Source organism: Peromyscus maniculatus, chromosome 5 (genome assembly GCF_049852395.1).
Source record: "Peromyscus maniculatus bairdii isolate BWxNUB_F1_BW_parent chromosome 5, HU_Pman_BW_mat_3.1, whole genome shotgun sequence".
NCBI classification, from domain to species: Eukaryota; Metazoa; Chordata; class Mammalia; order Rodentia; family Cricetidae; genus Peromyscus; species Peromyscus maniculatus.
The window spans coordinates 20,203,654-20,219,494 of record NC_134856.1 but is presented as its reverse complement, the minus strand read 5'-3'; the positions used below and the strand labels follow the sequence as shown (position 1 = coordinate 20,219,494).

Below are 15,841 nucleotides of genomic sequence, written 5' to 3'. Positions count from 1 at the left end.
TAGTCACTGCCACACTATATAATATCTAGCAAATAAAAACAACATAAATATCTTTCTGATGAATGGATAGTGAAAATGTAGTACATATACACAATGGAATACTATTCAGTTATAAGGAAATGAAATAAAGAAATTTACAGGTAAATAGATAAAATTAGAAAATATATTGATTCAAGTGACCCTGCTTATTTTATAAAGCCTCAGAGAATATTATTTTGTATTTACCTACAATTATGTATAATACATATAGGTGTAGTGCACACACACACATGCACACACAGACATACACACACACACACACACACACACACACACACACACACACACACACGCACCTCTTAAATGAAGTTATGCCACCTGGGCTGACAATACTCTTCATAAGAGCCATGAACTAACTATTTAACAAAAACCCCAGCATCTGGCATAAGAAACCTCCATTATAGTTGTTGGCCAGGGTAGTCTAAGTGACTCCTAAGTTAACAGGTTATTGTTGTTTCCCTTGGTTGCCTCTCAGAGGTTGAAGGTAGATCTCCATGGCTGAAGACACCAGATACTTATGACAAAGGACTTAGATGATATGAATGGGATATTACCTGAAAGCTTTCTTCCTCTAGTCTTGCTTCCATAAAACCACAAAGAAGGCTGGAGAGATGGCTCAGAGGTTAAGAGCACTGGCTGCTCTTCTTGATGTTCTGAGTTCAATTCCCAGCAACCACATGGTGGCTCACAACCATCTATAGTGAGAGCTGGTGCCCTCTTCTGGCCTGCAGGCATACATGCAAGCAGAACACTGTATACATAATAAATAAATAAATAAATAAATAAATAAATAAATAAATAAATAAATCTTTAAAAACAAAACAAAACAAACAAACAAAACCCCACAAAGTACTATGCACACTGCCAAGGGAGGGAAGCAATCTGTAATCCTACCCAGCTGTGATGCCTACGAAAAACAATAACAAACAGCATTGTAAGATATCCCTAAGGATGCAACAGTGGTACTCATCTGAGTTGTAACCAATAGCTGTCTAATTGAACTTAAGGCCTGTTCAGCAAGAGGAAATGAGCCAGCTACTTAGGGATAGTGTGTGGGTGGTTTTGTGTGTCAACTTGATACAAGCTAGAGTCATGAGAGGAAGGGGTCTCAGCTGAGGAAATGCCTCCTTGATATCCAGCTGCAAAGCATGTTATCATTTAGTGATCAATGGGGTAGTGTAGATGTAACTAACCGTCTTATTAAATAAGAAACACAGAAACAATGTAAAAGAGAAAGCTGAGAGGTTAGAGCTCAGAGCTAAAATCTCACCCTTCCGCCTACGGTGTCCCAGCTTCCCAAAAAGAGACCTATTTCCTGTCTGTTCGTCTATTTATAGTATTTTGTTCTGCCTTCTCATTGGTTGTAAACCCAAACACGTGACTGCCTCGTCACTGTCTGAATGTACAGCCCCCTAGGTCTTAAAGGCATATGTCTCCAATGCTGGCTGTATCCCTGAACACACAGAGATCTATGGGATTAAAGGCGTGTGCCACCACCGCCACACTCTTGCTATGGCTCTAATAGCTCTGACCCCCGGGCAACTTTATTTATTAACATACATTCAAAATCACATTTCAGTACAATTAGATTACCACCACAGGGTAGGGCCCAGCCCACGTTGAGTGGTGCCATCCCTGAGCTGCTGGTCCTGGATTCTATAAAAAAGGTGGGCTGAGCAAGACATGGGAAGCAATCCAGTAAGCAGTATCCTCCATGGCCTCTGCATCACCTCCTACATCCGGGATCCTACCTTCTTTGAGTTCCTGTCCTGAGTTCCTTCCTGACTTCCCTTGGTGGTAAACAGCAATCTGAAATGTAAACCTAATAAACCCTTTTCTCCCCAACTTGCTTTTTGGTCATGGTGTTTCATCACAGCAATAGAAATCCTAAGACAGATAGCAATGTCATGGATCTTAGAGGAGAATCTACTTCTGCCACTTTACTAGATCTGTATAATTTCTAACTGAATTGTTATCCTTATAACTGCAGATAAGTGTAGCTCTCAACCTTCACCAAAAATGCTTCTCTTTGGAACAGACAGAGATAGTTACAAAAAACCATAGCTGGTTAAAATAAAGAGAACAACTGATCATGGATACACCTATTAACACAATTCCTACATCTAAGACTCAGAACACTTCTAGGATGAGGGGGAAGAAAGACTGCAAGAGCCAGAGGACCAGGAAGTCTGCTGTCAAATTGTAGCTCCTAGAAATGACAGGGAAGCATCACTTCTGATACTTCAACAATATGGCTACCTAAACAAGACCTGAACCAATCGGCATGGTAATGTGAAAGGAAGAAATCTTATGGGCCATCCCTAGATAAAGAAGAGTAGCCCATAGAGTAGCTCCCTCAATGAATATACAACACTGTCTTAATTACTGTCCTACTACTGTGAAAAGACACCATGACCAAGGCAATTCCCATAAAAGAAAACATTTAACTGGGATCCTGCTTACCTTTTGGACCGTTAGTCCATAATCATCACGGTGGGAAGCAGACAGGCATGGTGCTGTAGTAGTAGCTGAGAACTTTACATCCTATCTGCAGGTAGAAAGGGGCAGGGGAAGTGGGTCCCTGTTCCCAATCAGCTGTTGTGCTCCAGAGGTCTCAGGATGAGGAGCAGGGGAGCAGGGTCTAGGGGAGTGAAGGGTATTGAAGCAACAGGGTTAGCTTATATAGTTCGAGTCAGGGTGGAGGGATGACAAAGGAACAGGGAAGGAAATGCACCTAATTTGCATATGCAGACCTGATTGAAGGCAGGCCAATGTTAATGACAACAGATACCAAAGCACATGGAAGGAAGTACTACAATGCAGCAGGGCCTTTCCAAGCATATCAGTTAGGTTAGCAGACTGCCAGTCATATGGTTTTTGGTGAGCCAGTTCTCTGGTGGGGAAACAGCTTAACTGACTCTAACATGACATGCATGGGCTTTGTCTCCATGGAGTTGAGTGGGTCCAGGCCTGATTTGAGTAGAGAGTGGCCCCACTCCTGCCATGTTCTCTGAGAGATGTCCTGGTATGGACAATGCTTTACTGTCCCCCATCTTTCCTAGGAGACCACAGGGGGACAAAGAGAAAGACAGAGACACCAGGAATCACCAAGAATGGAGGACATTTTCAGCAAAGTCACAGGCTACAAAATTAACACACAGAGATCAGAGCCTTCCTGCATACCAATGACAAAGATAGGGAGAGGAAATCAGGGCAACAAATACATTCACAAGAGGGGAAAAACAAAACAACAACCACCCTTAGAAAAACTCTAACTAAGGATGTGAAAGATCTCCACAATGAAAACTTTAAAACACTGAAGAGATAGAAACAGTTTATACGCACAGACTGGCAGGATTGACGTGGTGAAAATGGCCATCCTATGAAGGCCATCTACAAATGTAGTGCCCTCCCAATCAAAATGCTACTTCAATTCCTCACAGAAACAGAAACAATTCACATGGAAGGGCAAAAGACCCCACAGAGCCAAAGCAATAATAAGCAAAAACGATATAGCAAGAGGCTTCATAATGGCTGATTTCAATATACTACAGAGTCACTAATAGAAACAGCATGGAACTGGTACAAAAACAGATTAACGCAATAGACAAGGAAATACAGCTACAGCCGCCTGGCTTTTTACAAAGATGTCAAAATACATTGGAGGATAGAATCTTAAACCAAGGGTATTGGGAAAACTGTATCGACATAAAACCAGATCCTTACCACTCACCACATACAAAACTCAACTCCAAATGGGTCAAGGACCTTAGCATAAGATCTGGAAGTATAGAACTTCGAGAGCAGAAACAGGGAGTATTCAAGACATAGCCATACGGGCCAGCAAGATGGCTCAGTAGGTAAGGGTAAGCCCAGCAGTTAAGTGATGACCTGAGTTGATTCCCCAGGACCCACGTGGTGGAAGAAGAGAGCTGACTCCTGTAAATTACCCTCTAGCCTCTAGACCTTCACCATGGTATATGTAAACTCTCTCCCTCTCTTCCCCCCCCCTCTCCCTCTCCCCCCCCCTCTCTCTCTCTCACACACACACACACACACACACACACACACACACACACACACACACACACATTTTTTTTTTTTTTGGTTTAAGATATAGCTATAGGTAAGGACTTTCTGAATAAGAATTCAAATACACATGAAATAAAGTCAAGAATTTACAAATGGGACCTTCGGAAATTAAAAGGCTTCTACACAGCAAAAACAAAACAAAACAAAACAAAACAAAAAAAACTGTTAAGCGAGTGAAGAGGCAGCCTAGAGAATGGGAGAAAATATTTTCCAGCTATACATCTGACAGATTAGTATCCAGAAGACACAAATTCAAGAAACTAAACACCAAGAAAACAACTCACACAAATAAATGAAGAAAAGGAAAGGAAGGGAGGAAGGGAGGGAGGGAGGGAGGGAGGGAGGGAGGGAGGGAGGGAGGGAGGGAGGGAGGGAGGGAGGGAGGAAGACTATGGTTAGGGTTGGAGAGATAAGGCAGTGAAGCACACTTGTTACTCTTATAGAAGAGACAGGTTCACCTCCCAGCACCTACATGGAGGCTCACAACCATCTGTAACTAAGGTTTTAGGGGATCTAACATCCTCTTCTGACTTTTAAAGGCACCAAGCACACACATTATGCTCAGACATACATACAGGCAAGGCATCCATACACACCCATACACAAAAATAATTTTTAAGGCCTATGAAACTGAACAGAAATTTCTCAAAAGAAATACAAATGGCCAGTGAGCATCATCATTAGACATCAGGGAAATGCTATTAAAAATAAACTATTTTGAGCAGCTGGGCGGTGGTAGCACATGACTTTAATTCCAGTATTTGGGAGCAGAGGAAGGAGAATCTCTATGAATTCGAGGACATCCTGTCTACAAAGTGAGTTCCAGGACAGCCAAGGCTACACAGAGAAACCCTGTCTCAACAAAACAAAACAACAACAACAACAAAAAAAAAACCTATTATTTTGAAATTTCACCTCACCCCAATCAGAACCAGTATCAAGAAAATAAATGCAAATTCACAGCTGGTGGGGGTGTGAATTTGTGCAGCCACTATGGAAATTAATATGGAAGGTTGTAAAATACTAGAAATTGATCTGTCACATTATCCAGCTGTACCACTCCTGGGCACGTATCCAAGACTTTTTTTTGTTTTTGTTTTTTGAGACAGGGTTTCTCTGTGTAGTTTTGGTACCTGTCCTTTAGACCAGGCTGGCCTCGAACTCACAGAGATCCACCTAGCTCTGCCTACCGAGTGCTGAGCTTAAAGGCGTGTGCCACCACCACCACCGCCCAGCCCAAGGGGGCTACTAGAGCAGTAGTTTTCACCTAGGAGTCACGACACCTTTGGGGGTAAATGACCTTTTCACAGGGGTCACCTAAGAGTATTCTGCATAGCAGATATTTATGATTCATGTAATGTAAAATTAGTTATGAAGTAGCAAAATTAGTTATGAACAACAAAAATCATTTTATAAGCCGGGTGGTGGTGGCACACGCCTTTAATCCCAGCACTCGGGAGGCAGAGGCAGGTGGATCTCTGTGAGTTCGAGGCCAGCCTGGGCTACCAAGTGAGTTCCAGAAAAAGGCGCAAAACTACACAGAGAAACCCTGTCTTGAAAAACAAAAACAAAAACAAAAAAAAAAATCACTTTATAGTTGGGTGCCACCACAACATAAGGAACTATATTAAAGATTGCAGCATTAGGAAGGCTGAGAACCACTGTACTAAAAACATTGGCACATCTATGGTCATTGTGCTCTATTACAATAGTCAGGAAATGAAAGCCTAGATATAACCAATCTAATGAATGGATAATGAAAATATGCTACATCTACTTATTTACTTTTATTGAGTCATAAAGTAAAGTAAAACTGAAATTTGCAGGCAAATGGACATAAACAAAAGAAATTATACTGAGATATCCCAGGCTCCAAAGAACAAATGCCCTCAAGTTCTTTCTCATATGTGAACCCACCTGAGCATCAAATTTTTAGATTTGTGTGTTTAGCTTTGAATGTCTGCACAAGTAAGGAAGATAGGAAGGGTCCATGAAAGGGCAGAGTAAGAAGCTTTAATTGGGGGCTAGAATACATGTTCATGAGATATTAAAGTAGAGGGAGGTATAATGGTGGTTAATGGCTTAAGTGAGAATGGGGGTAGGAGAATAAGAGTTAATTAAAACTGAAGATGAAAGGAGAAGGCTTATGGAAACCCATTACTTTGGAAACTAACTTAGAGATATTTTTAATTATATATACATATGTGTGTACATATATAATTAAATATATACACATAAAATATATGCGTATCCTTTAATCCCAGCACTCGGGAGGCAGAGGCAGGCGGATCTCTGTGAGTTCGAGGCCAGCCTGGGCTACCAAGTGAGTTCCAGGAAAGGCGCAAAACTACACAGAGAAACCCTGTCTCGAAAAAACCAAAAAAAATATATATATATATATGCGTATATATATAATTTTAAAAAGGAACCTCAAGTGGTACCTTGCATGTGTGAACAATGCTGTTCCCTGAAGACATGATTATTAAATAAAAATCTCAGTGCCAGACATACAATGTTTCCCTGCAAGTTATTTGTTGGGGGGCCGAGGCACCCTAAACAACATAGGCTATCGCCACTGCTCTTGCCCACCACAGCTGGATGATAAGACCCTACTGATGAACACACAACACACTTTGTTTCCAAGATATTATAACCAAGCTGGAACTGACCTGAAAATTTCCTCCTTAGTGGCTAGCTTCTACAATGCTGGAGTGCTTGCCCCTGAGGTAAGGCAAGGGGTGTTTAAAAACATGGACTTACCCAGCAATGGACCCTGCATGCTGCAATACCAACCTGCCAGGCAAGGTGTGCCTACTGTGCAATAATGACATGACTGCCAAGGGGTTAGCCATTTTCAGATTAGGTTTCAGGCTTGCTACTACTATAAGCCTTGTTAGAAGCTCATGGCTATGAAAGTTGTAAGTCCTAGGTATAAAACTACTACTGTTGTTTTGCTAAATGACACACTAGCAAGTGCCTTCCAAATATTTGTGTTTATACCCAAAGTAGCACTGCACAGAAGCTTCTTCTTCTTCTTCTTTTTTTAAATGGTTTTTCAAGACAGGGTTTCTCCATGTAGTTTTGGTGCCTGTCCTGGATCTCACTCTGTAGACCAGGCTGGCCTCAAACTCACAGAGCTCCACCTGCCTCTGCCTCCCGAGTGCTGGTATTAAAGGCATGCACCACCACCACCCGGCCAGAAGCTTCTTTTTATGGTAGAAAAAATAACGCAAATTTGTAAGTGGTTAAAGTGTTAAGACATGTCTATCAACTTCCCACCTCATCCCCCTCACCCCAAGGCTCAGGGAGCATTGCAAAAAAAGGGGGCCAGGAGAATACAGGAGTTGGAGGATGTGAAGCACTGTCTTCTGAATATGACTGGGAAATGCACTCGTGAACTCACATCAACTGCTGGTGCCTAACATGATTAAGCCAGTCAGCATTCCAGCATGGTGCAGGTCTCATGAAGTCCCACTCCTAGCTGAGGAGCTGTTGGCAGTTGATGGCCGCTGGGGAATGGGGACTTTTCTTCCAGGGTGTGGGCACTAGTAAGTTACCCTTGCTCTAGTGTATTGTTCCATACCCATAAACATCAGGCAGCACTTGCCACTCAGTGGGTTAATGGGAGTAGGGGGGGAAGAGGACATGAAGAGGAAGCAGATATCTGTGTGTGCTTAAGATATATTGTATACTTGTATGAAATCCCCAAAGCATAATTTTAAAAAATTCTTAAAAATAAAATCAGAGGGGCACATGGTGGAAGAGGCCTGTAATCCTAACACTGAGGAGGAAGATGCAGAAGGTTACAAGATTGAAGCCATCTTGTGCTATAGAAGGAAAACCTATCTAAAGAAAGACAAAAATTGGAGCATAATTCTTTTCAGTATGGGAAATTTAGATTTCCAAGATCAGGTCATCAAAAGGTATTGTGGTATCCCCCTTGTTCTTTCTGGGGTTTGTCCTGGAGAGGCCAGCTGCCATGTTAAAAGGATTCTGGGGGCTGGAGAGATGGCTCAGGGGTTAAGAGCACTGACTGCTCTTCCAGAGGTCCTGAGTTCAATTCCCAGCACCCACATGGTAGCTCACAACTATCTGTAATGAGATCTGGCACCCTCTTCTGTATACATAATAAATAAATAAATAAATAAATAAACAAACAAACAAACAAACAAATAGGACATGGGACAGGAACTAAAACCTCCCGCTAACAGTCATGTGAGTGCACTCAGAAGTCAGTCATAACCAAATCTTCCAAGCTAAGCTGTCCCCAAATTTCTAATCCAGACTACCATGACCTACCGGCTAAGGTCATGACAAGGGGAGGCAAGGAAATGAAGGAAGGCCAGACAGAAACAGGTACAGGAAAGCTACCAGCCCAAGCAACCCCCTGCCTCCTAGTCCTGACTAGGTGCAGTACAGGGAGAGGAGGCAGTCTCTGCAAGTGAGAGACAGACACCAAGGAGGAGGAGGATGCAGGTGGCAACTGTCCACCCACACTCAGATTGTAGAGGAATGCTTTGCTAGTCCTCATGAGCCTCGCCCAGGTAAGGTTTACCACGCTCGTGGGATGAGGCACTGTAGTCCTGGACATTGGGATCCCTATGTAAACAATCCATATTCACTCAGGACTTCACTCACTCAGGCCTTCCTCCACTCCCTACACTGGACAATAGTGACATGGGTGTTCTTAAGCAGTTTCAGGAGTATCTTTTACACAATGATTAACTACACAGGGAAAGAGCCTTTAGAGATGTTATGGTAACTCATCATGTCCTAAAAAAGCAGGTGTGCTTGAAAAAGGCGATTAGCTGTAAATGTATGAAATAACAGATGGTACCTCGTTCACTAAGTACTTAAAACTAGAGTTAAATAAGAGAATTCCATAAGTATACATGGCACCCCACAGGTAATCTACTAGAGTTCCCTTCATCAATTGTACAAAAAGCAAGAAAGACCCAAAATTGTTAACAGCAACTTTATTATTTCACTGATGAAAAAGTTGTAATTGTGATGCATTTCACATAAATTTACAATAGTGGAGGTTATACATAAATTACATTAAGTCACAAAATTTCTATTTTATAGAATCAAATTACTTTGATGTGTCCAGTTGACAACATAGTTCTTAATGGATAGCTGAGTCCAAATATGCAAAATATAGCTTCTGCTTTTGACCATGGTGCTTTAAAATTCTTCAACATGCATTAATATATTCTAGTTGTAGGAATATATTACACATAGGCTTTATCTTGCAATCAGGGAAAGCCCAAGCTGAATTCACACACAGTACTCTTGTCCTTTAAAGTAATCTCAAATAGGACCAGAGAACAAATAAACAAGTATGTTTGGGTTAGTACTCCCCATTAATAAAGAAAATACACAATCAACAATGCAACAAAATAAAATAAGGAAAGAGAGCTCCATTAGTAGCCAGGTTAAGTGGGTTTTGTTTTCAATTTTCACAGATCACAATAAGTTTAAAGAGCAGATCAGTCATGCTACTTGGGGTGATCAGACAGACTTAAACAATTATGAAGTGAGTTAAGGTCCTCAAGGTGTCTGGAGGTGCTGGGTAAACACATCACAGGTAAGGAATGGGAAACCTACCTCAGCATTTCTGAAAGGCACAATCTATGGAAGGGAGACCTAGTAAAGCCCTTTCTGGTGGGTAGAAAGGAGTTGCTGAGCTGTCTTCTTTTAAAGGATGAGACCTTCATAGATTGGCCCCTCAGACTCTGGTGATTCCCGCCTTGAGCGCAAATGCTCCAACGTATTATGAAAATGCTTGTTAATTTGCTCTGTTTCTTCACTGGACTCAAGATTTGGGAGATCTTCTCGAATCTTTTGAATAAGTTGGTTCAAGACCTGAATTGTTACCTACAAAAAGAATAATTGTGTAGCAGGCATGTATCACAAAAAACAACTTAGGAGCACTGTTGTGAGGAACTTGTATTACTTTCATCAAATACCTGAATAATTATGAAAAAGATATGAGAATGTGATTCCAAGTTTAAGCAACAACTATTAGCTATTCATTAAGGACAGAATGAGAATTTAAAAAACTCAAAATATAGAGTAACATCAACTGGCAAAAGAACAGAAATCAAAATTGTATTTAACCTAAAAATCTTAATGAATACTATAATGTTACAAATAGACAATGCCTTTAGGACTGACGCTGAACTGCTACATGATGACAAATCAAGCCTACTTGGTAAATGTATACTTGGTATTTTTTTACTTGCACAGTCTGTGCAGACAGAAAAAGATTCTGGAGTATGGAAGAAGGTCGCAGGTAGACTAAGCAAAGTCAAATTTTCATAAATTAAACAAAGTATCGAATCTATAGAAAGAGAGAGCTATTTCACTTACCGCATCATTTTCTTTCTCATAGAAATAGATGTACCTGTTCAGGATCTCTATAAAGAGCTGAACTTGTAGTGAGGGGTCCATGCACTGATTTGCTATCTTTAGAGCCTTCTTTAGGCACTCCATGACCCTTTTGCCTCCATGAAGCTAAAATAAAGGGCAGGAAAATAGGGAATGAATTAATAAGGAGAACTGTCCCATTTTCTCACCATCAAAGAAACACAATGCTTTACGACTCTTTTATGCTGTAATTGGACACAACAAAATGAAACCCTAAAACAAAGCAGACAACTATATATTTAAAAACAAAACTGGTGCCAGGTATTGTGGCACATCCCTAACTTTAACCCCAGCATTCAGGAAGCAAAGGTAGGTAGATGGGTCTCTGTGAGTTCAAGGCCAGCCTGTCTACAGAGTGAGCTCCAGAACAGCCAAAGCTACATACGGAGAGCCCCATCTCAAAACAAAAAAACCCAAAGAAATGATAACTAGTGGTAAACAAGTTGCTGTAACCACATCCTTAAAGTAGACTCTACCACAGGTGAGATGCTGACATCACTACCCATTCATTTCCTCTCTACAGCAATTGTCAATGCCAGATTTCCAAACACCCAATGTTTCACTTCCAAAGCACAAGGCCAAGCAACCAATCCCCATTACCAGTTCTGTCTTGTAACAGCCGAGAGAAACCTTACCTCCTCCCCGTTTTTGTCTGTGTTTCGGCCAGACCAAAAGAGATGTGCACATGTGCTCACAGCTCGGCCTTGATCTGGTTTCTTCAGAAGTTTTGATGCAGCAAGTGCACACTGAGTTCTCAAGGGCTCATGATTCTCTTCACTGAAGCACTTCATCCTCTCAAAAGTACCAATGATCAAGGTGATAGCAGCCAGCTGTGCTTTAGAATCGCTGATTTCATCCTCATAGAGAGAAAATGCCTGACCACACAGAACAAAGAGTATTCAGGGAGCATCCATCAACAGGAGCATTTTCCAAAGTTCTTCAGAGCAAACCCACTCTGTGAGATGGCCTATGGACATTCACACCGGGGCATGCTTTACCTTCTGGTGAAGCGGCATAAGCTGCAGCTGAGATGGAAGACAGCTAACAGGTTACAATTAAGAAGCCTATTCCAACTTTGTTGAGCTCAGACTTGCCAACTAAACTAACCACAAGAACTTCTGTCCATGAAACATTTTCTACAGGGACAACGTAACTACCGTAAGAAAGACTTTCCACATGGTCAGATAATGTTAATTACATATTGAAAGGTTAGGAGTGCCAGGCATGATGGAGCATGCTTTTAATCCCAACAGTCAGGAGGCAGAGGCAGGTGGATTTCTCTGAGTTCCAGATCAGCCTGGTCTACAGAGTGAGACCCTGTCAAAAAAAAAAAAAAAAGAAGAAGAAGAAGTAAACCAGGAACATCAAAAATAACAGATAGTGAGCCTGGCGGTGGTGCACGCCTTTAATCCCAGCACTCGGGAGGCAGAGGCAGGCGGATCTCTGTAAGTTCGAGGCCAGCCAGGACTACCAAGTGAGTTCCAGGAAAAAGGCGCAAAGCTACGCAGAGAAACCCAAAAAAAATAAAAAAACAGACAGTGACTGAACCCAACCAACTGGACCAAACAAGCCATGACGGAAAACAGCTCACCTGGGACATAAATTCATATGCCACTGTTTCATGATTTTCAAAGCCAATTTCCCCAGCAGCTAGTGCTCCTTGAAGAAAAAGTCTCAGTGGTAATTCAGCCAGCTCTGCTTTGATCAAAGCACTAATAGTCTGGTGAGCAAATGAAAAAATCTTCTGGCATTTCTTTTCCCACTTGTCATCCTAAAACAGGAAAAACAATCACATCAAGTTCAAGATTAATTTGTTCATTATAATGAAAAATTCTAATGAAGCCTCTAAGCAAAAGCCCTGAAGTTAAGTCCAGTTTTATGTCCTTTTTCTTCTCTCTCATTTACGGAACACACAAGTAAACCAAGCAGGATGTCTCAAAAACTAAACCCAATGCCAGGCAGTGGTGGTGCACGCCTTTAATCCCAGCACTCAGGAGGCAGAGGCAGGTGGATCTCTGTGAGTTTGAGGCCAGCCTGGTCTACAGAGCGAGATCTAGAACAGGCACCAAAACTACACAGAGAAACCCTGTCTCGAAGGGGAAAAAAAACTAAACCCATCTAAAGCTGCTGCTTCTCTAATTTATAGAGATCTAACATTTATTTTTTGATCAGAAAAGAAACACATCCCTAAGTTGAGGAAAATACACAAAAGAAGCTGGAAAATAAAATCATCCCTGGTAGCACAGTTGCTAATGTCTTCCTGTCCATTTTTCTGTGTAAATATAATGGAGATATCTTTGTAGTTTTGTGTTGTTTGCTTTAAAGCAGATCACTGAAAAAAAGTTAAAATTTGGCTCATACTACAAACAATTTGTATGTAACTTCTTGTCAAACAAGTTTCCTCATAATACTAAGTTATTTAATAATATTTTAACAAGAAATTATTCTATCAACTCATTTATAGTTCTAATTGGTTATAATGATCCCCTTTAAAAGCACCTTTAAAACATAATGAATGGTCAGTATACACAAAGCTTTAAGACCCTAATTATGTGCCCACTGCTATGAAGAAAGGTACAAACACTTGCCACACAAGCCAGACAGCCTGAGCTCAACCCTGGAATTCCTGTAAGGTAAAGGGAGAAAACCAATTCCATACACTCATCCTTCACCCCCTGACATGCACACCATGCATGAGGGTTTCTCAACCCATCATACACATACTAATAAAAAATGTAACTAAGTTTAAAAAAATTCCCTGATTATTTCCTTAGTGTAAAATCTTATAAGAGGAATTACTGTGTTTTAACACTATAGTTACACATTGGCAGTTTACTAAAAATATTTTACCACTATTCCATTCTCAATATAACATTGCCATTGCTGAAAATTATTTTTCTTTTCCCTTTGTTACTCTAATTTCTAGAAAGTTCTAAATAACACTGTTACACCATCCAAACTTCTGTAAAACCATTAAGTTCTCTTTACTTTTAAAAGATGACAGACTTGTTACAAAAATCAAATGTATAATCCAAGTACATAGTCCTTGTTACAATATAAATACTAGTTGCTATTTTGGGAGTGTGTTTCAAATCCTTGTTTCCCTCTTTTCTTTTCTGTTGGTCTCCCAATTTTTTCATCTGATAACACTCGGTGGAATTTGTCAGCCACTGGTCTACTACTAACAGTTTTTGATTAGACATGTGAGGTCGTATCTTTTGCTAACGGGTTTATTTTACTCAGTATACTGTCTTCCAGGACCACCTATGTTGTCACAAATGGCAGGGTTTCTTTTATTTTAGGGCTGAATAATGTCCCAGTATATTTATGCACACATATGTATGCACACACACACTGTATTTTCATTATTCATCATTGATGTGTTTGGCCATTCATGGCCACTGTAAATAATGCTGCAATGAACATGGGTGTGTAGACTTCTCGTCAACAAAAACTGATTTCATCTCCTTTGGATATTTATCCATTACTGGTACTCTGGAATTGTATGAAAGTTCCATTAGAGGGGATGAGTTGCTGAAAAGCAAACTGCAGGCCTGGGACATGCTAAGTATGCCCTCTACCACTGAGCTACACTTCAGCCCTACTGTTAGTTTTTGGAGCAGTCCCATACTGTTTTCTACAGTGGCTGTACTACCTTATATTCTCACCAACTGTGTTCCCTTTTCACCACACCATGAGTTTTTTGTTTGTTTGTTTGTTTGTCTGTGATGCCAAAGACTAATCCTAAAGCCTTGTACATGGAGAGCAGATAATCTACCAATAGGGCTACATTCCCAGCCATTCTCCTGTCTCTTTGATAATAGCCCACTAAAGAAGAGTCATATATCACTGTACTTTTTTCATTTGCACTTCCTTCATGATTAATAATATTCAGCATTTCAGTGACCCATCTGCCATCTGTCTGTACTCCTTGAAAAAATTTGTACTCAGATCCTTTGTCCATTTTTGTTTATTTGTTGTTTTGGAGACAGGGTTCCATTCTACAGCCCAGGCTGGCATCCTTCCCATTTTCAAATCAAGTTATTTATTTTCTTACTGTTGAGCTGAGTTCCTCATTCTTTTTTAATGGGGTGTTTTAAAAGATTTATTTTTATTTTATGTGTGTGAGCGCTTTGCTTGCATGCTTGGTGCTCATAGAGGTCAAGAGGGAGCTAGATAACTCAAAACTGGAGTTAAAGATAGCTGTAATTCCCCCCCCCCCCCCCCCCCCCCGCCCCCCATGGGTGCTAGGAATCAAATCCAGGTCCTACAAGAGCAACAAACACTCTTAGCCACTGAGCCGTCTCTCCAGCTCAGGGTTCCTTATTTTGGATCCAGCCCCCTATCAAATGTATGGTTTACAAACTTTAGTGACCACTCTGTACACTGTCTCATTACACTGTTTTCTCTGCTGTCAAACTCTTTAGTTCTAGACAACCCATCTATCTATCTCTGCTTTTGTTGCTCTTAGTATTCTCACCTGAAAAAACAATGACAAGGCCAATGTTTGGTTTCTTAATCCATTTTGAGGGTTTTTTTTTTGTCATGATGTAAGATAAAGATCTAATTCTATTCCATTAAGAGTGGACATCCAATTTTCCTATCCCATTTATTAAAGACAGTCTTTTTTGTTGGAGCCCACTAGGTTTCCTTGTGGCTGTACCCAGCAGAACTGCATAAGAGGTTGATTGGACCATGGGCCTGGGGACCAGGTGTTTGTAAGGGTCTAACTAGCAAGGGGGAGGTCTTTTGCTCCACCCCTTGGCATTGTTATAAATAGACCTTTGGAATAATGCTCTGGGCCCATTTGGATAAGGATCCAGGCCCACCTGAGTCTGTCCTGTGTTTTCTCTATATATATATATTTCTACCTAAGTCTCTTATCCCTCAATCCTCAAGTGTTCCTGGGTAAGTAAGTATGGGGGCTGGTCTCCCACAGATGGCGCCAGGAACAGGAACCAGAGACTTGGGGAAAGGATTGTAGTGGACGTTGCGAGTATAGGCATGCAGATAAGGAATTGAAAAATGAAGGCAACGGTATTTTATTCTCGGGTGTATAGGCTAGGCAGTGAAGGAAATCCTGCAACACTGTAGCATTAGGATCTCTCTCTCCCTCTCTCTCCCTCCCTCTCCCTCCCTCCTCTTTATAAAAAATAAGGAAGGTAGAATGTAATATAGTGCAAGAAGTAATTTAGAGTTAGGTAGGAAACAGAAATATGATGTAGGAATATAGAAAAGAAAGAGCTTAGGGTAAAGTAGGATAAGATAAGCCTAACTATGG

At 41.0% G+C, this 15,841-nt stretch overlaps 1 protein-coding gene across 1 annotated transcript in view; it reads right to left on the bottom strand.

The window, feature by feature from the left end:
- Positions 1-9,092: 9,092 nt before the first annotated feature.
- Positions 9,093-15,841, bottom strand: part of Vps35 (VPS35 retromer complex component) — a 39,625-nt gene continuing 32,876 nt past the window's right edge. Inside the window, exons 14-17 of the mRNA XM_006971750.4 lie at positions 12,152-12,331; positions 11,196-11,435; positions 10,504-10,647; positions 9,093-10,008 (exon numbers count right to left, since the gene is read on the bottom strand). Of these exons, the coding sequence (XP_006971812.1) occupies positions 9,829-10,008; positions 10,504-10,647; positions 11,196-11,435; positions 12,152-12,331 (744 nt within the window). The 3' untranslated portion in view covers positions 9,093-9,828. The remainder of the gene's footprint in view (positions 10,009-10,503; positions 10,648-11,195; positions 11,436-12,151; positions 12,332-15,841) is intronic.